The 20,574-nt window shown below is 49.1% G+C and overlaps 1 protein-coding gene across 5 annotated transcripts in view; it reads right to left on the bottom strand.

Moving 5' to 3' along the window:
• Window positions 1-20,574, bottom strand: part of SULF2 (sulfatase 2) — a 138,744-nt gene that overhangs the window by 38,347 nt on the left and 79,823 nt on the right. For all 5 annotated transcript variants that reach the window (XM_029221366.1, XM_029221368.1, XM_029221369.1 and 2 more), the window contains one exon: window positions 11,208-11,359. In XM_029221366.1, coding sequence (XP_029077199.1) covers window positions 11,208-11,359 — 152 coding nt within the window. The remainder of the gene's footprint in view (window positions 1-11,207; window positions 11,360-20,574) is intronic.

Genomic DNA, 20,574 nt, shown 5'->3' with positions numbered 1-20,574 from the left:
TAGTGACTACGTGTGACAGAAGAAGGAAATTAGACAAAATGTGACAAAGAGTAACTGGGAGCTGGAGTGGGAGGAATACTTCAGCTGGGGCAATCAGGGAGGGCCTCTCTGGGGAGGTGACATTTGAGCTGAGACCTGAGTGATGAGAGCTGGGCATGGGAAGATCTATTGTTATATCATTGGAGTTCACTTTCAGCTGCTTGCTGGAATCCTCAGGGGAGCTTTACTGATGGCTGGGCTCTCTTCCAGAGATTCTGGTTTAATTGGTCTGTGGTTCAGTCTGGGTATTAGACTTTTTAAAAGCTCACCAGGAGATTCCAATGTGCAGCCAGGAGTGAGAATCACTGATCTAGAGGAAGTGTTCCAGGCAGAGGGAACAGAAAATGCAAGGCCTCTGAGGCAGGAATGAACTTGCCTTGTGTTTGAGGAATAGAAAGAGGGTGAACAATCATCAGGTACAATGCCGGGACAATCAAAGCAGCAGCACAAACACAGGCATGCAGTAGCGTCTCCAGAAAAGTGAGACCCACTTAGATACTGGGCAGGAGGAGAGAAGAGTGGGAGGAAAAGTGATGGACAGGAAACAAGGGCTTTAAAAGCTCAGCTAAGAAGCTGAGATTTGCCTAAACTCTTCCTGAATTTGGTAAATCTTTAGCTGCTGATTTCTTATGAAGGTAATGAGTTCTTAAAAATTTGCTTTCTGCTTCTCCAGAAGCAGCTCTGTCCAAAATGATAACTTTCAAAAAGAGATATTATTTTAGAGAAAAGAGAAAGGTGAAGAAGTGGCTACAGCTTCCACCCTGAAGTGAACTGTACCAAATACATACATACTCCAGGTGTACCTGTGCCTCTAGAGGTACCTGCCTCCAGGGACATTCGTGCTCTATGCCTATGTGCACAAGGACAGTCACTGCATCACAGTGACCAGTAATGGGAAGATGATAATGAACTTGCACTGCTTTCATACTGTGCAGCGCCGTGCAGACATTAAAAGGGCAGCAGGTCTGTAGTTACCGAGGTAGAAAGTTGTCCAAGATACACTGTTAAGGGAAAGAGCAAGCTACAGAGTCAAACTCTGGAAGATTCTATTTTTTTTTTTTGTGGGAGAGAGTAGGAGGCAGGGTAGAGAGGAGAAACCAAACCCCTACCTTCATATGCTTTTGAGCACCAAGGGAAAATCCAGGACCAAAGTGCTAACTGGGGACCAGGATAAGGGGAGAGAGGGGAGAAAGTCACTTGCTACTTTATATACTTTTCCTTGAATACTTTTTATGAATACTTTTGGGGAGTAAAAAAAAGGCTTTATGAGGGGGTCCTGTAGAACCCATTACCTAAAAATAACATTCTATGTGACACAAATCAAAGAGCTGCTGCTATAACTGTGGAACATGATCTAAAGGCGTTAGAAATACCTTGTAACTAGTAGTGGATCTAAAAACATTGCAAAACTCTCTTAGGTGAAAAGGAGGGGTTGGGACCCTGGGTGGGGAGGGGCGGGAAGAGAGCTGCTGTTCTTCATAATAAACCCATTTTCACTATTCGCTTTTAGAACCATATATGTGCTTGATTGGCTGTGATTAAACATGATTTTTTTTAAAGCCACCAATACTATCCATCACCAGGACAATGCAATGACGGAGCAGTGAAAAAGAATAAACTAGAGCTACACGCATCCGCATGGATACATCTCGCAGACCTGATATGCAGAGGGCTATGTACCATATGATACTCTTGATATAAAGTCTAAAAACACAAAACAATATTTTATATTGTTTGAGATGTCTGCATATGGAATAAAAGAATTAAATGCATGTGTGGGAATGAGCGGCCACCACAGGACCTCCCTGGGAGGGGGCAGCGGGACAGGAATAGAGCTGGAAGGGTGTCGGAGGGGCTCCAACAGTCTCTGTGACGTTGTACATTTGGAAGCGTGCGGGGTGATTACTATGTCTGCCCCTCAAGGCTGGTGTGAGAGGGCTTCAAGTGCCGAGAGATTAAAGCTCATGACACAGTGCCCTGCACGCAGCCAGCTCTCGGCAGGAGTCAGGGAACATTACGCCATCCCGGGGGCGGGGCAGATGTTCTGCACGTCCGTGAGTCTCCTATCTTTCCTGGTCCTCCTCAGAGCCACTCCTACGCTAAGCCTTTGCTGGTCCCCTCTGGCTGCATTAGGGCGTCTACAATGCATCTGACAGTGGTGCCTGTACTCCATCCACCCATGTGGACTGGAGGGGACCACACCGTCCTGACTCCGGGGGTGGGCATGAGCCTGGGTTGCGCCAGTGAGAAGCAGCCCTTGGTCCCAATACGTGAGCTGAGTCCTGGCTCAGAGGGAGGGCAGAGGGGGCCGGGGCCTGGGCCAGGGCAGTGGTGGCACTGCCCAGTGACGGCTGGGAGTGGACCCCCCCAGATAGGTCATGTCCACTGACTGGATGTGTGGGGTGCATGAAAGGGGGCAGTCAGGCCCCACCCCCGTCCCCTGCTTTCTGGTTTAGGTGAAGGGTGCAGAGATGGGGGTCCAGGAGAATGTTGGGGTGAGGGTGGAAATGCAGAGTTCAGCCTTGAACAGGTTGAGTCTGGGGTGCCTGGGCTCAGTCAGAAATTCAGAGTTATTCACAGAAAGGGGGAGACAGGTGGGAGGATGATGCAGGTCAAAAGGTGAACTTTCTAGAAGCTGGAGACTGGCCGATAGACCATGAGGAAGTCACCCCCTGCCTCCCTTTGGCTCTGGGCCAGGCGCACTCCACCTCCCAGGTGAGGCGGGCACACCTGGGTATTCGGGAGCTAGATCTCCCCTCCCCACCTCCGTACTCCTGGCCACACCTGTGCAGGGCGGCAGTGATGCCAGGGTCCTGGGGACTTTGCTTCTGCTCAGAGTTTCGCAACCACAGCTGGCAGACAGCCAGGGACAAGGACACCCTGCCGGACACCCAGGAGGGCGTATCCCCACCTCCCCCACCATCCTGACCTTCTTCGACAATTTGCTCAGTTAGCCAAGAGGAACCGCAGTGCATCCGAAGAGACTGCTAGCCTGCGGCCCTGGGCTGTCTTCCTCAAGCAGTCATTTACCAGTAGGATTTCTCGGGAAGGAAGAGGGGGGCGCTCCTGGGGACTGGGGACCCCAGTGACAGGTGGGCTTGCGAGTCTCCCTGCCTCTTTCCCAGGCTTGGCCTTTGCCACTGTTTCTGTTGCTGAAGCTATGACTTCTGAGCTCACTTAGATGTTGGGTGCCTATTCCCGGGGCGCTGGGCTCCCTGTTAGGGGTGGGTGTGTGGCTGCGGGTCCCTGTCCCCAGGGTACAGTCCCATGTAGGGCGCGGAAAAGCTGTGCTGTTAAGAGAGGGGAGAAGGAAGCAGGGGGATTGGGGAGGGGTGGAGGCGGGGGGCAGAGACTGTAAGGACAAGAGGGGGGCGTGGCTGACAGGAAGCCCCTCTTTCTGTCTGGGTCCGGGTGTGGGGAGAAACGTGTCTTCCGTGGGTGCTGGTGGGAGTTGCTCACACTTTGCCCCGTGGAAGCCCGAGTTTCTGCCTCTTGTTTGAACTTGGGTGAGATAAGCCAGTTCACCCCATATGTCACAGGACATCTCCCCAGATCAGAGTCCCCTGGCTCCCAGGACTAAATTTTCTGCTTGGGAAGCCCCACCCGAGCACCACTGGGTGGCTTTAGGGCTGTGCCGGGAAACCTGTGGCTTTACTCTCAGACAGCTGGTGGAAGGCTGGGTGGGGGTGGGGGGGAGCAAGGAGGGGAGGTTGTCTCGGCCTCAGGTGGCAGCTCCCAAGCCCACCTCTTCGTATTTTCTTCACTTGGCAAGTCAACCTTGCGTGACAGAGGGTCTCCTTTCCCGAGCCCTTGGCTTCCCTGGGCAGCAGGTTTGTCCAACTTTCATTCCCAATCATGATGCTGATCCCTCACCTTCGGAAGCTCCTGCAGCAGTTTGTGTTTAAAAGAGATTCACATCTCTAAGGAGCAATCATTTTACAAAGGGTGAGGGCTCTGGAGTCAGAAACACTGGGTTCAAGTTCCAGCTTTATCACCTGCTAGCTGTGGGCAAACAATGCCTTTCTGCACCTCAGTTTCTACATCTCGAAAATGGGCCCAATAACAGTCCCTTGTTCAGATGGTGCCAAGAGCACTTGACATGGACTTGCTAAGTGAATAAAGCACTTAACACGGAGGCTGGTACTGAGGGAACCCACGATGGACACTGGCTCTTACTGTTACCAGGTATTTGCTCGACTGACCTTCATAGCAACATTGCGAAGTGGACACCATGCCCATTTCACAGATAGGGAGACTGAGGCCACAAAACTAATAAGCAATTTATTCAGAGCTAGAGCTCAGGCCTTTGTGTTTTTTCCCTGGTTTCTCTCTTTTTTTTCCCCCACAAACAAAAAGATTAATGGGAGGAGTAGATGGTGGTTTACAGCAGGTCTCAACAAACCTTTTCTGTAAAAGGCCAGATGATAAACATTTGAGGCTTTGCAGGCCAGAAGTCTTAGTTACAATCACTCATTACTGCCATTAAAGCTCAAAAGCAGTAACTGCATAAATGAATGGGCGCGTCTGGCTGCAGTAAAACTTTATCCACGCGCACTAAAATTTGAATTTCATGTAATTTTCACATGTCATGAAAATCGCTGTTCTTTTGATTTTTTTCAGCTGCGTAGAAATGTAAAAACCATTCTAAGCTCAAGGGTTGTAGCAAAACAGTTGGCAGGCTGGCCCATGGGCTGTAGTTTAGAGAATGGATTTTGAAGCCAGATGGCCTGGGTTCGAATCCTGAACGAACCCCTTACCAGCTGTGTGGCCTGGTTACTTAGCCTCTCTGGGCCTCAGTTTCCTCCTCTGGTGATTGGAAATAGTAACAGCAGACACCTCATAGGCTCTGGTGAGAAATGCATGGGTTAATTCGTGTACAACGATTCCAGCGGTATCTGGTGCGTGATACCCTCTAAAAGAGTGTTAGCCATCAGTCCTCAGGAATCACAATGCCTGCATTATCCTTGTGAAAATTAAAACGGTACAAACAAAGCTGAAGTTCCCTTTGACTTCCTCTCATCCCCACTCCCAATCTTGGCCTCTTTTGTCCTCTACTGAGAAAGAAGTGTCTCTCCAGATGTGTTATTACATATGCTAGAGTGTATTGCTTTATGCATCTTTTTACATTAATCCTATCACACCCTGTACATTCATTCATTCATCCAACACACAGCAGTGAACGAGATTAACGCACATTCCTGTCTTCATGAGCCTTGTGTTCGAATGAGAGCACGATGAGCACATGAATCCATGATATGTATATACGTCTGGCGCATCAGTGGTGACGGGGGGTCGAGGGGGGGTTACCCTGAATACAGGGTGGTCTAGGAGGGTAACATCTGACCAGGGACCTGAAGGAGTCCTGAAACTTGCTTTTCCCACTCAGCCTATGTCCTAAGCTTTTCTGATGGCTTTAGGCACAGATCCCCCTTGTCTTTTTCCAGACTTCTCCACGGTCATTCAGTCGCTTCCCGCATTACTGGGCTTTCTTGGTTGATTTCTTTCCATGGCAAAGTTGCAGCCAACAGCTTGGCTATACCCCCTCTGCACACAAGGAAGGCTTCTCCAGAACAGAGAGAGAGAGAAGTGCACATGCTGGGCTGAGGGGTGGATGCACTCGGGTTCCTGGGGACTGCCATTTCTGCAGAGCCCCCCCCCCCCCCCCCACCGACTCACCTGGACCCTCCTCCATCTCCCGACCTGGTCACGCCTATCTCCCTTCTGCTGCCTTCTCCAGCCCTCTTCGACCATTAGTGCTGGCTCTACATTATTCTTTTCTCAACATCACTGCCTCTCTTTCCACTCTGCCATGAGGACCCCTTTGGTGGCATCTGCCCACCTTTGGGATTAGCGATGTGGGACAGAGTCCTCAGAGCACCTTTTGAGGGGCTCTTGGGAAGGGCTGCCACTTCCTCCCTACTTGGGCTTCCCGCCGAGGCCCCCCAGGTCAGTGTCAGCATGATGCTCTGACCTGACGGAGGCACTGGGCCTCCCAGAGCGTGGGGCTCCCGCCCCGCAGCTCTGCCTCAGCTGGAAACTCCAAGCTCACTCCTGTTCCCTCCCGGTGCTCTGGCTTCCGCTGCCCACCGCTACCCTTGGGAGTTGAACTCTGGACCTGAGCCAGCTCTGACCCCACAGGGCCCCCCACCCCTCTGTTTCCAGGCCTCTGGTAACTGGGGCTCCAGGAATTCTCCCACCTTTGGCACAGGGGCTCCTCTCATTCACAGGCTGAGATGTATGGATGGTAGGAAATGGGGGGACAAAGCAGCAGCTGTGTGTCCCACCCTCAGCGCCAAGGGGATGGAGTATCCCTGGATGACTTCATTATTGGGCTGTGCTGAGGCCAGGCGTGGACATGGTGAGGAATTTTAAAAAGGAGGGAGTGGATTTTTCTGGGTATTTGGAGAATCTGCCTGCACTGAGGCTGGGAGGAGAGAAAAGGTGTGTTCTGCATTGAGAGACTGTGCTTTGTATTGCCAAGGAGTCCAGCAGAGTTGCTAAATCCCCCCCAGCCAGGACTTTGGAATCAATTCATTCGGGAGTTCCTGAAGGCAGGCCTACTATGTGCAGAGGGGGACACAGGGTCAGGGAGAGGGCACTGCCCAGGTGACGTCACGTGTGATGTCTGCCACTTGGGGCCTGGACTGATCAGACTTACACTCAGGAAGGGGACACGTGGGTGGTGATTACCTGTCAAAGGTGGGAGGGCTCCCCAGGTGTGCTGGTGTTCCCAGAAGGTGAGTGGGATTGGGTGTGTTTTGGCTGTTGAGCATCTATAGTCAGCCTCCTTCCAGTGGAAACTCTCCATTTTTATTTGGGGCTCTATTCTCAGCTGATGTTCCAGGGTTGAGCTCAATGGTAGGGCTCCTGCTACCCGCTCCTCTGGGTCAGGAGTGGAGCATGTGATTTACAGCCCATCAGAACACTGCGTTCCCCTGGCCACACTGGTTGGTTCAGGGACAGACATGTGACTGATCCAGAGCCAATGAAACTAGCTAGGAATCCTGGGAAGGAGACACCCATGCTTGCAGCTGGGCAGGAAGCTGAGAGGATGCAAGGATGGCCATACTGGTACCAGGAGAAGAGAGACAGACATACAGTCTGTGGATGAGGTCGAAGAGAAGAAAACAGAATATAAAGGAGTGAGAAACCACTGCCCAATCCAGCCATGTGTGATGCCATTACTGCTGGATCAGTTAAAAAGGCTAATACGTTTCTTCTTCAATTAAGCCATTTTGATTTGAGTTTTTGTTCATTTCTGCTCACAAGCAACTGAAAGAGGCCAGTCTGATTCAAAAAAGGATAACTCCTATAGTTTAGAGTAATCCAGAAACGTTTCATGGAAGAAAAGACAGACAAAACTTGGATAAACTCAGGACAGGGAAGCACTAGTAAAGGTTTTGAGATGGTTGTAACAACTGACAAGGCTGGTCTGGTTGAAATGGCTCATACTGGGGATGACAAAATGGGAGATTGGGCTGATGTGCTTGTGTGTGTGTGTGTGTGTGTGTGTGTGTGTGTGTCCGCGCGCGCTTCTACACTGTGTGTGGTGTTCTGACTTTAATACAGGTGGCCATCACTTCACAGTTCATAACACACCTCCACTGCTAGACCACAAACTCCATGAGGACGGTACCTGGGTCTGTTTTTGTTCACCCTTGGATACTCAGCACCTGGCACATAGTAGGCTCTTAATAAATACTTGTTGAGGGAATAAATGACTAATGTAATCAACTCCCACTAGTCCACTCACTTGATATGGCTGTTGTGAAGATTAGATATATTGTACATAAAACACCCAGCATAGTGCCTGGACCACAGTAGGTGCTCAGTAAATAGAAATGCGCATTATTAAGATGCTAGAATGTGCCCATTTTCCAGATTTGGGAATTGAGGCTCTTAGGAATGGGTAGCATATCCAACAGCACATATTATGTTCAGAGTCGGGCTTTGAACCCCCAGTCCACTGCACAGCCCCTGGAGAGCAATGGGTAGCAGAACAATACAATGGGCTGCAAATCCATGGGTCAGGTCTGGGCCTCAGGTGACCTTGATTCATGCAGTATTTGAGAGGTGTCTGAATTACCTGCCAATACTTAAAAATCAGACTTCACGGGAGAAAAATATACAAATTTGTGGCTTCTGTTGAAAAATCAGAAAACCTGGCCGTCTCGGGCCCACAATGCTACGTGGGACAGACAGGCCTGATCCGAGAGTTTGCTGCCCCGTTTTAGACAGCTGAGTCCTCCACAGTCCCCACCGCTCCATGCTGTCTCACCTGCTCCCAGCCTGCTCTCCTGTTTGCGTGACGGCCTGCCCCCTGGTGACTTCTGCCTAGGAGCCTTGCGTGGCTTTTTAGAGACAACGAGAGGGAGGCCCCAAGGAATCGTCATCAGAGAACCCTGGTTACAACAGTAAGTCAGGCCCAGGGCTAGCGGCAGTGGGAATGGGGAAGAGAAAGAGGTGGATTTGACAGACCGGAGAAATAATGTATCTGCTGTGGTGGGATGCCGGAGCTGATTCTGAAGATTTAGTTGGGGCAGGAATATTTGTGAGTCTCCAGATATATATTTTTTAATGGTAAGTTTGGATGAACCGTCAGTGTCAGTCTCTCCCTCCTTACCACCACCATCATCATTATCTAAGCCGGGGGTCAGGAGACTACCACCCACTGGCCAGGTCAGGCCCCCTGCCTGTTTTTGTAAACAAAGTTTTACTGAAACACAGCCATGCTTATCGGTTTACATATCATCTATGGCTGCTTTTGCACTGCAAGAGAAGACTTGAGCAGTTGCAATAGAGACTATGGCGTGTAAAGTCTAAAATATTTAGTATTTGGCCCTTTACAGAGCAAGTTTGGTGTCCTGACCTGGACTAATATGTTCTGAATATTTACTATATATGCAATGGTCTCCTCTCATGCTCTACATGTATTAACTCATGTGATCCTCAAAAACATCTGTGGAAAAACCACAATGAAATACCACTATACCTCCAGCCAAATGGCTATAATAAAAAAGACAATACCTGTGCTCAGGAATGTGAAGCAACTGGAACGCCTAAACATTTCTGCCTGGGAAGTGTAAACTGGTCCAACCATGTAACGTATCCTATATCCCAGCAATTCTACTCCCAGGTGGATAAGCCAAAGAAATGGGTTCATATGTCTACCAAAAGCCACGTGTAAGGATGCTCACGGCAGCTTAGTTCATAACAGACCCAACCAGAGGCAACCAAAATATCCATCAGTCGTTGAATAGATGAATATCTGTCATCTATTTATACGACAGAATACTACATAGCACTGAAAAGGACACGTGGCTGATATACACAACCATGTGGATGAATCTCACAGACGTGATGTTGAGTGAAAAAAGCCTGATATAGAGAGCACATATGATATGATTCCACTTATGTGAAGTTCCTGAACAGGCAAAACCAATCCACGGTGATAAAAGTCAAAATAGAGGTGGTGGTGGTTTTGGCTGGAAAGGCGTATGAGGGAACCTGCTGGGGGTTGGAAATGCTCTACAGCTTGACCTGGGCGGCACTTACACAGATGCACAGGCGTGTGAAAATTCCCTGAAAATTCACTTAGGATCTATGCTCCTTACCTTATCTCAGTTCAACAAATCAGAACTAGAAAAAGTATGTCCTAGGGAACAAAGAGATTAAGGTATAATCACACAATGGAAGGCTATACAACAAGAATGAAGGATCTACACTCACACGTAACAACATGGGAATTTCAACAGGGTGTTAAGCAACAAAAGCTGGATACAGAATTAGTCTACAATGCTGGAAGTCTGAGTAATGGGTGTCCTTTTGGGAGGGGTGGTTGCTGGGAGTTACATGAGGGGAACTTCATGACCTACGTGAGTGCTGGTTACATGTGTCTGCTCAGTTTTTGAAAATTCATTGAACTGTACACTCTATATGCACACTTTCTGTAAGAAAGTTCTGCTTTGGCAAAATGTTATAAAATAGTACCCTCATATCGCCTGGCACACCACACACACACACACACACACACACGCACACACACACAATGGAACATTATTCTGTCCCGAGAAAGAAGGAAATCCTGCCATTTGCATCAACATGGACATACTTTGAGGACATTATGCTAAGTGACGTAAGTCAGAGAAAGACAAATACTGTGTGATATCACTTGTATATGGAATTCAAAAGAGCTGAACTCATAAAAACAGAAAGTAGAATGGGTGTTACCAGGGGCGGGGGGTGGGAGAAGTGGGGAGATGTTGTTTAAAGGGACAAACTTACAACTAGTAAATAAGTGAGTCCTGGAGATCTAATGCACAGCATGGTCATTCTAGGCAACAGTACTGTATTATAGACATCAGACTTGCTAAGAGAGACTAGGTCTTAACTATTCTCACCACAGAAAGGAAAAGATTATGCAACGCGATAAAGGTTTAGCTAACATGACAACGGCAATCGCACTGCGCTATACACACGTATCGAATAAGCATGTTGTACGTGTTAAACTTACACAATGTTGTATGTCAAATATATCTCAACTGAAAAAACCCAACACTCTTACGTTGCCATTTGCAGCAACAGAGATAAACCTAGCATTACACTTAGCGAAGTGAGCCAGAGAGAGACAGATATGTGATATCACTTATACGTGGAATCTAAAAATAAAACAAATGAATCTAATACAAAACAGAAACAGACTCACAGACACAGAACAACAAACTTATGGTTACCCAAGGGGAAAGGGATGGGGGGATGGGGGGAGAGATAAATGAGGAGCACGGGATTAACAAACACCACACATGAAACAAATAAGCAACAAGGATTTACTGCATAGCGCAGGGAATTATATTCAATATCTTGAAATAACCTATAATGGAAAGTAATCTGGAAAAATATAACTGAATCACTCTGCTGTACCCCTGAAACTAACACAATATTGTAAATCAACTTTACTTCAATTTCAAAACATGAAAAATAAAACAATACTCCTAGAAACAGAGACTATCATTTGAGAAATGAGAAAACTGAAGCAGAGGATGTAAGTAAGACGCTCAAGGTCACACACGTAATAAGTGTCGCCGTCCGAGCCCAGGTAGTCGGGCTCCCGCGTCGTGATCGCCAGGGCCGAGCCCCACCGCCTCTCCCAGCCAGGAAGGGGGACTCACCTTGGAGTAGTCAAAGCCGTGCTTCTCCTTCACTCCGTTCCGACACAGTGTGTAGTTATAAAAGCGGGAGTTTTTAAGGAGGCCGACCCACTCCTTCCAGCCAGGCGGTACGTAGGAGCCGTTGTATTCATTAAGGTACTTCCCAAAGAAAGCTGGAGGGGAGAAGGACCAGGAGGCCACGTGAGCACACAGAGAGCAAAAGCCTTCTCTGTCCGTCAGCCGACAGCCATTTCTAAACCATGGCAGGCCCAGAGCCTGGCGACAGCACTGCCCTCTGAGCCACGGAGCCCTTTGGCAGGCAAGTGCAGCCTATGACCCCCTTCTCAAATGTTCCCACGTGCAGAAAATAAAATATATAAGATTACAGAGAAAATCAAGTATTTTGAAATACAGTTATCAAAATATTAGGAGAATTTGCCATATAGTAACGTGTCCTTAAAAAAAATGAAGATTAAATGCAAGACCTTGCAAGGAACGATCATTTCAAAGTAGTGATGAGTGAGAATATTTGATTTTGCGACACCTACAGCAACTGCAACGGAATACTGAAACACCAGCGATTTCTACAATGACAACGGTATAGATTCTGCCAATGCACCGTGGTTAGGGGCTTACATTCAGAACTGAAGCAAATGTCTAGTGTCAGTCGTAGGTCAGTGAAAACCAGAGCATCATTTTTTCCCACTCAAGTTTATGGACCCCATTGGATTCTATCTACTACATGGCGTCTAGAAGGGCTAACATTTAGAAAAATGGACCGAGACCGATTGTAGGTGGGGGCATGGGGCATCTGGAGCTCTCACACGCTGCCGGTGGACGTGCAGCCCGATCCAGGCGCGGTGGAAAACTGCTCGGCAGCGTCTGCTAAACTTGACCACAGTCACACCTTCTGACCCAGCGATTTGCATCCTGGGTATTCACTCAGAAGAAATGCATTCCTAGGTTCGCCAAAAGTCACAGGGAGGACAGGCTCATAGCGGCACTACTGACAATAGCAAATAACTAGAAACAAAACAGATGTCCATCCACACAAGAATGGAGAAATACACCGCATGTTTGTATACCCGAATATGACATAGAAATAAGAAGGACTAGTGTCCTTTCCTAACTAGTGTCCTTTCACTAACACGAACACATCACAACAACCAAACAGTGTTAAGAGAAATAAAGCAGATATAAAAGTATGATCCCATTTACACGAAGTTCAAAGACAGGCAAAAGGAATCTACGGTTTTGAGAAGAAAAGCTGTGGCTATTGCTGGATGTGGGGCGAGGGGGATGGAAGGGGTGCGGGACTTCTGGGGTGATGATAGTTTTGTTCTATTTCTTGCTGGAACACGGGTGGTTCAGTTGGTGAAACTCCATGGAGCTGGGCATTTAGAGCGGCTAAAGTGCACGTCTCTGCAGGCGTGCTTCACACCACCAGCAAAGCTTACTTAAAAAAAGAATCACCCTAATTCATCTGGACGGGGATACACCCCCGAACTTTCTGTGGGTGGTGAGGTAACACAAGATCTTTGCGATACTTTTTTTCTCCTCAGTGAGCAAGTGTGATTTTTAATAATTATAACCTATAAAGCCATTTTTTAGCAATGGAAAAATCTGTGAGAGTTTTTCTAGAGACAGAGGCACTAGGCCAGCCCTCTCTTCCAGATGAGGGCACTGGGGCTCCGAGACACTCAGAGAACCACTGCCAAGAGAGCGGCGCTATGGAAGGGATTGGAAGAGATGCTGCAAGCAGAGTGCTTAGCACCACTCCTGGCAAAAAGTGAGGGTCTAGTAGGTGTCAATTCAGAGCCCAAGATGAGAAGAGACAGACGGGGAGGTGAACATGCATAGAGGAAGGAGGAGTGGGCCAGGGTTGCTATGATGCCAGCAGAGGTGAGATGGGCCCTTCCACTTAGAACCTTCTAGAAAGCATGAAGGGCTGCTTGAGACCTGTTGGTCCAGAGAAGAGAGGCTTGGGCCAGGAGAGGCTGCCATGGAGCTGGAGCCCTCTGTGGCGTTTTCCTGGACACCTGGCAGATGGCTGGCACTGCCCAGGGGTAGGAAGACCCCTCAGACCCCAAGCAGCCGGATTCCAGAATCCCCCAGGCTCTAGGCAAAGGCAAGCGTTTCCATGAAATCCTCCCCTGGCACGAAGGACCAGGAAGTGAGTGCTCATGACGGAGGAGCTGATGAACTGCTTCCTAGAAGGATGTGGGCACGAGGAGGAGGTGAAAATAGGAAGGGAAGACCCCCAGCAGCCTCGGGGGAAGGCCCAGGGTGGAGCCTCCCTTCACGTGGTAGGACAGTGCAAAAATAAACGGAAAGGAGCCCTGGGCAGCAGGGGAGCTGGGAAACCGGCTGCCCTGGCTGAGTCCTGGGTAACATCCAATATGCACAGAGTGAAACGTAACCAGGTGATGGGTGCCCAATTCAACAGCAACTGCATGTCCCGGCTGGGTGCTGGGGCATCAAGGATGGAGATGCCGGCTGGAGGTAAGAGGCAGCATAAAAGCATCAGGTAAGCTGAAGGCTTGAGCCTCCTTCTCTAGAACGTGGCACAGACACTTGCTCCGTCTGCCCCCGGAAAGCAGTGGCTCCCAGCCAGGGGCAGTTTTGCCCCTTAGACACTTGGCAGTGTCTGCAGACATTTTAGGTTTGTCACAACCTGGGGAAGAGGATGCATCTAGCGGGCAGAGGCCCGGGAGAATGCTAAGCATTTGACAGAGCTCAGGACAGCCTCCACTACAGAGAATCATCTGGCACAAAATGTCAATACCCTGGAGTTGAGAAAAACCCTGATTTAAGTAACTCAGCACCTCCTTCCCATCAGTAAAAGAACCACACTGTGAGAGCTGAGAAGGCCCCTGGAGACCAAGCACAGTCCAGGAAACAAGATCTCCCAAACCTCAATAACCTTACTCCCCACTCCCGACGCTTCTTTCCATAGGTAGGGAGCTCTACTCTGATAACACGCCTAGCCTCTTCCTTTCTCTCCTATTCTGCCTTGGGGAAGGCTGACACAGCAGGGGCAGCAAACCTTTCCTGTAAATGCCCAGAGAGTAAATATTTTAGGCTTCAAAGGCCAGACAGCCTCTGTTGCAACTATTCAACTCTGCTGTTGCGGGAAACAGTCACAGGCAAATGGGTGTGGCTGTGTTTCAATAAAACTTTATTTATAAAGGCAGATGGAGGGCCGGATCTGGCTTGTGGGCTGCAGTTTGCTGACCCTTAGCATATGTGTCTGGTGAGTTTGGTGGGACAAACTGGACACACGTAACCCAATCCTTCCGTTGCCTTCCTGTGGGGAGTGATCTACCCCCAGGCACTGCTAGTTCAAGGGGGCTTGGCTCAGTGAGAAGTCTGTCTGACTCTGGAGTTTAGCATCAGGAAGCCCAAATGCCCTCAGAAGGAAGCCAGATCCTCCAACTTGGACTTCATCAGATTCCTCAAAGTACTACTTTGGCTTCCACCTGCTGACTCCTTAATTTTATTTCTCATTTGGTTCAAAACTTCAGCAAGGAGGAAGGTGATCTTAATAAGCATCCCCTCATAGCTCCAAACGTTTTCTTTTCAAACAACTGAAGTAAAAAGAGTAAAACAATCGAGAGAAAAATATTAAGTAAATAATAGAATCAGTGTCCCAGGCATGTAAAGATCAATATATCCATTTAACAACTATTTATTAAACACCTAAGGTATGCCAGGAGCTGTTCTAGTCACTGGAAACACAGCAGTAAAGAAGACCCTCAGGATCCCTGACTTCATGGGACTCACATTCTAGGGAGGAGGACTGTGACAAATAAAGATGGCGGTGATCGTGACAACAGTGATGAAGAAAATAAAGGATGATGATGCAACAAAGTGGCCAGAGACAGACCACGGGAGGTACCACTGGGCTGGGTAGTCAGGGTTGAGGAATGATGAGAATGAGTCAGAGGGAATATGGGAATATAAGGAAAACTTCTCCGGGCCGAAAGAACAGCAAGTGCAAAGGTCCTGAGGCAGGAACAAGCTTGGGGGCACACATCCCCTGAAATATTACATGCCAGATTTTTCATTTCGTGTGCATTTTCCTGGAAACACAGCTTCTGACACATTTTGAAGGGAAGACAGGACCACAAGTCATTTCAGAAGCACGGAACTTCACTCTCTTGGTTTGCAGAAGAGTGAACGAAAGCCCAGAGAAGGAGGCTCACTGAATCCCCCACTGGGGGAACAAGGTTCCCTCCCAGGTCTCTCCAGTCCCCAGCTCAGGCTCCTACTGGTTTGTTCCTGAAGATATAGGCTAAGGTCTTTCTGATGAATGTGTAACTTGAAATGCTAAAGGCCTAAATTCTTGGCCCTGCTGGTGGGATAGACATTTCTTGGGGGTGGGAGGTGGGGTGACTTTGGAAGTCCACCCCTGCCTATTATTTTCCAATGCCATGGGTGTCAACACATCCGGAGCTGCTTCCTCTGTTAGAATCTTCTCTTTCACATCTCCCTCCTCTTTCTAACCCCCAATCCTTCAAAACTCCAGAGTTTATTATTCAGCCTCCACAAGGCCCTAAAAAACAGGGCTTCAGTCAAAGGCTTTCAGTGCCAAATTAGATTTTGCTCTCACTTGATTAGATTTCACCAAGGCAGTTTTTAAAATGGTTACTCCGGCACCAGTTGAGGTGCAAGAAGCAAATTAGCATGGGCCCCTGGGGCACTGGGACTGGGAGATACAGGCAGGAGAATGAGCTGGAATTAAAATCAAGATTAAAAATACAGCCCATGTCATGGTTGGAGACTGGAGTCGCTGAGCCTTCGCTGCTGGGATGGTATAAAGGAAGAGCAAACTGGGGGCTGCTGCGGGGGTGTAACAACTTGGCAGGCAGATTAAGAGGAATTAAATGCCAGGCCAGGAAACACCACTGACAACGTGCTGGCTGATGGCTGCCCCTAGGATGCAGGGCTGGCATCAACGGAAGGGACAGAGCACTTACTGGGTCCTGTGTACCAGGCACTGGGTAGAAATTTACACCTGGCAACAGAGACTTTTGTTTTGCCTGCCTCGTCCTAACTACGATTCTTTGGGTACCACCGCTTCCTTCTGCAAGTATGCATGGCTGCTCTTAACTCCTGACTCCAGGGCTGCATGCATAATCTCAGCCTGACCAATCAGAGCTCTACATTCCTCTGGCTACTGCCATTGGTTCAGGGGTAGGCATGTGACCCAAGGTGGGCCAATGAGAGTCAGCCCTGGGATTTTAGGGAGCTACTGGGAAGAAGTTTTTCTTTTATGGGGCTTGAAGCTGGTGGGATATAAGCTTGAAACTGCTGGCAGCCATCTTGCCACCAAGAAGGGGAGAGTCTGTTTGAAGGTGAAGCAACATGGAAGAAAGCAGCAGAGGTGAGTGAAGGAGACATGGAGAGAGAGAGAGAGGTGGAAAGAGAGAGAAATATGCTGGTTTGAGTCCCCGTGTCCACTCTTACCTGAAGCCACCTTTAATGCTAGCATTTTCAGCTACAGTGTTTCCCAATTTTAGGGGACATTGGACAATGGGGACATTTTTAGTTGTCACAACCAGCATCAAGTGGGTGGAAGCAAGGGATGCTGGTAAGCATCCTATAATGTACAGGATGGCTCCCCAGGAAAAAGAATTATCTGGTCCAAGATGTCAGCAGTGCCAAGGGTGAAAAACCCTGAGTTCGGTAAACCAATAAATCCCACCACTCCACTTATGTTGTTGTTTTGTTTGCTTAATTCACTTTGGGTTGAGGTCTTTCACCTGCAATTAAAAGACCCAAGGAGAAGACAGTGAGGTGCTCAGTGTAAAGCAGGGTTTTGGCAAACCAGATCTGGCCCGCCACCTGTTTTTGTAAATAGTTTCACTGGAACACAGCCACACCCACTTGTTTACATGCCTTCATGGCTGCTTGCACACTGCAATGGCAGAGTTGGGTAGCTGCAACAGAGACCATGTGGCTGCAAGTCCCAAATATTTACAATCTGGCCCTCTGCAGGAAAAGTTTTCTCACCCTGGGTGCAGAGCAAACTTCCCCGCATGGGGTGAAGGGTCCCTCTGGGATCTGAAACACGGCTGTGGTGACCTGGAGTGGTGATGCCAGTGCAGCAGAAGTAGACTCTGAACTGGGCCAGGGTGGTGTGGGCCCCAGAGTGCAAAGGAGTGACACAAGGGGGATGGCCACGACAACAGAACAGGAGCCGCCAGTTACGGGCTGTCCTCGCCCCTGCACGGTCCCGATATGCACAAATGTCAGTTTCTACACTGGTTAAATGATACCAGTCTCCCACAGCACGGTTCAAATTTGGCTATGGCAGCATACTAACTGTGATTGCATGCAGTACAAATTTCACTACTAGCTCCTCTGTCCACAAATCACTGTGTCAATAACAGATGCCCATCACGATCAGCCACACCTCCTCTTGCAAGGTCCATCAGTGACTGGTTACTGTCCACCTGTTATTCAGTTCACGTGCAGACAGCAACGCAAGTAGTTGTGTTGCCTCCCTGTCTCCCAGTGATACACCTACAAGACATTTTACAAAAGTGAATTATCAAAAGGAGACAGCTGGCCACCAGAGGCGAAAGTGCAGCAAAGAAATGAAAAGTTTGAACGCTGAAACTGAAAGCTGAGTTGAATGTCAATGGAGTCACAGAGGAGGTGGAGCTGACCGTGGGAATGTTGACACTCACTGTTTGGGAAACTCTAGACAAGTGGCTGAACGAACTTAGCCAAAGGTGAACTTAATCATCGATGTAAATGAGGAAAAGTGGTTGTGATGACAAGGAGGAAGATATCCCAGGGGAAGGGATGTTAAAGGGATTCTTGGAGATATTCCACAACACTGAAAGCTGTGTGACCTTGAGTAAGTTGTTTAATCTCTCCATGCCTCAGTTTCTCCATTTATAAAATGGGGATAACAACAGTATCTACCTCCTGGGGTGGTCGGGAGAACTAATATATGCATATTGCTTAGAAATGGCACATGACAAGTGCCCACTAAGTGTTATAGTTTCATTAGCACCAACGCATCCCCCTTTTTGGCCAACTTCTTCCTCCGTTAACACCATGTCTAATGGAAGCCCTGCAGAGACAGATGTCAGAACGCAGCCTCTCCCCCTCCCCACATAGAGGGGATTCTCATCCCCCAGGTCCCGCCCTATCGCTCTCTCCTGGTCCTGCAGGCCCGGGCAGGCAGCTCTTGTCGGAAAGCTGAGCGCCTGCTTCCCCTCCTGACTGCTGCTTTCTTCCTGTGTCTGAGTTTAAGTGCTGCTGGGGAACCATTCAGAGGCTGATGGGAGAACCAGGCCCTTCTGTTATCTCTCCTAGCCCTGATTCTAACTGAAATTGCCTCGTAATGATTGCATTTGTGGTCTGTAAAAACTGTGTCTTGCGGCGACCTGAGACTGATATTAGCTGGCGGTAAACCTGGTACAGGAGGGCAGATGGAGGCATCACTTTGCATACGGGGGAGACGAAGGGTTTCGGCAGCTGGAGTAAAACAGGCATGTCGGGTCATTCTCTGTGCTGTCACGGGGAGCGGAAGACCCAACATGTGTACGGAACAGAAAATTGTACCTGGCACATCCCAAGTACCTAGCAAGTGGCGGTGAGCGGGACCGACAGCACCTCCACCTTTGGGACCCTCCCCTCCCCCATTGTGGGACATCTGGATGGAACTGTCAACAGGGCTGTTTCAAGGACACTGGCGTCTCTGAGCACACATTCATCCCACACCATCTTCGCCCACGTCCTACATTAGAGAGAATCGATAAATAACTGAGTCAGAATATTCTGGGGGCTTCCCTGGTGGCGCAGTGGTTGAGAGTCTGCCTGCCGATGCAGGGGACACGGGTTCGTGCCCTGGTCCGGGAAGATCCCACATGCCGCAGAGCGGCTGGGCCTGTGAGCCATGGCCGCTGAGCCTGCGCGCCCGGAGCCTGTGCTCCGCAACGGGAGAGGCCCACGTACCGCAAAAAAAAAAAAAAAAAAAAATTCTGGAATGGACTGGTTGATCATGCTACATTTCACTATTTATATCCAAATATAAACATTTCATTAAATATTTATTCATTTTGATTGGTAGTTTCCCCCATAATTTGGAGCCAATATACCAATATATACACACATGCATGAATACACACGTGTGCGTGCACGCACAGACACACACTCCCTGTCTCTCTCTTTCAGGTGACCCCTGAAAAGCCATGGCCACTACACCCCTGGTTCCTCTTAAATACAAGGGTCCCAAGTGTCCATCAAGGTGTCCTTCCCCACCCAAGGGGCAGGTATATGTCTGAACTCGGCCAATCAGACTCTGCCCCGGGACTCTGAATCTTGAGCTAGGAGACTCAAAAGTGGAAGAAAGGGTTGGATTTCTGTAACACCGCCCATGAGACAGTTGCTCAAAAGCTGCAGTCGGAATCCTCAGATCCAGTGTTTGGGAATCCAAATGAAAGAGGCAAGGCCATCAGGATGATGTAGTCCCCAACGAGAAATGTGTCTTTTGCTCCTCCATCCTCATGCCTTTGCGTACAGAGGAAATGGCCTCCACCTGGCCTTGGTGCCTCCCCTTTTGTCCCTATAACCCAGACCCCGCCCCCAAATGGCCAGAAGGACCCTTCTGAACCCAACACCCTTCTTGTCATTCCCCTTCAGTGACTCCCCCGCCTGTCCTGCTACCTCCGCCCACATCTGCCATCACTCACCCCTCTGCTCACTGTTCTGGCCACTCCTAGCCTCTTGTTCCTTAAAACGTTCCAAACTCACTGCCACCTCAGGGCATTTGCACCTGCTCTTCCCTCGGCCTTGGACACTTGCCTTCTCCCTTCTCACATGGACTGGCTCCTTCTCACTGTGACGTCTCAGATTAGATGTCACCTCTTCTGAGAAGGTGTCTCTGATCACCTTGCCTAAGGCCACCCAGCCCTCTCACCAGGCTATTTATCTTCTCCATAGCACTCAGTACTCTCTGAAATTATCCTGTAGGCGTGTTTGTTTTCTTGTTTATCATCAGTTCCCCAAGGATATTGGGTCCACAAGGCAGAGGCCTTTTCTGGGTGCTGTAGCCCTAGCCCACACAGTGATAGCTGCTGACAGGGTGCCTGGGTCGATGGACTTCGGGGAGGCACAGGTAGGGCAGTGCAAGGCTGCCCCTGTCCAGTGTCTTAAGCCTCACACCCTCCCTGGGAGGGCTGCAGAAGTGGCAGCCAAATGTTTTACTAGAAGGGATTTCTATCACAACCTCTGCAGGAGGGAATGCTACACGTTGGAAAAAGGCTACATGGAGGTGGTGGAGATGTCAGTCCGAAGCCTGTCTATGTGCAAAGCACAGGGAACATGTATCAGGCCAACTGGGGCGATCTGCACCCCCCAGAGGACACTG

Source organism: Monodon monoceros, unplaced genomic scaffold, assembly GCF_005190385.1.
Source record: "Monodon monoceros isolate NGI ecotype Baffin Bay Population unplaced genomic scaffold, NGI_Narwhal_1 Super_Scaffold_13, whole genome shotgun sequence".
Taxonomy (NCBI): Eukaryota; Metazoa; Chordata; class Mammalia; order Artiodactyla; family Monodontidae; genus Monodon; species Monodon monoceros.
The sequence above is the reverse complement of the archived record's forward strand: the minus strand, read 5'-3'. Positions and strand labels throughout refer to the sequence as shown.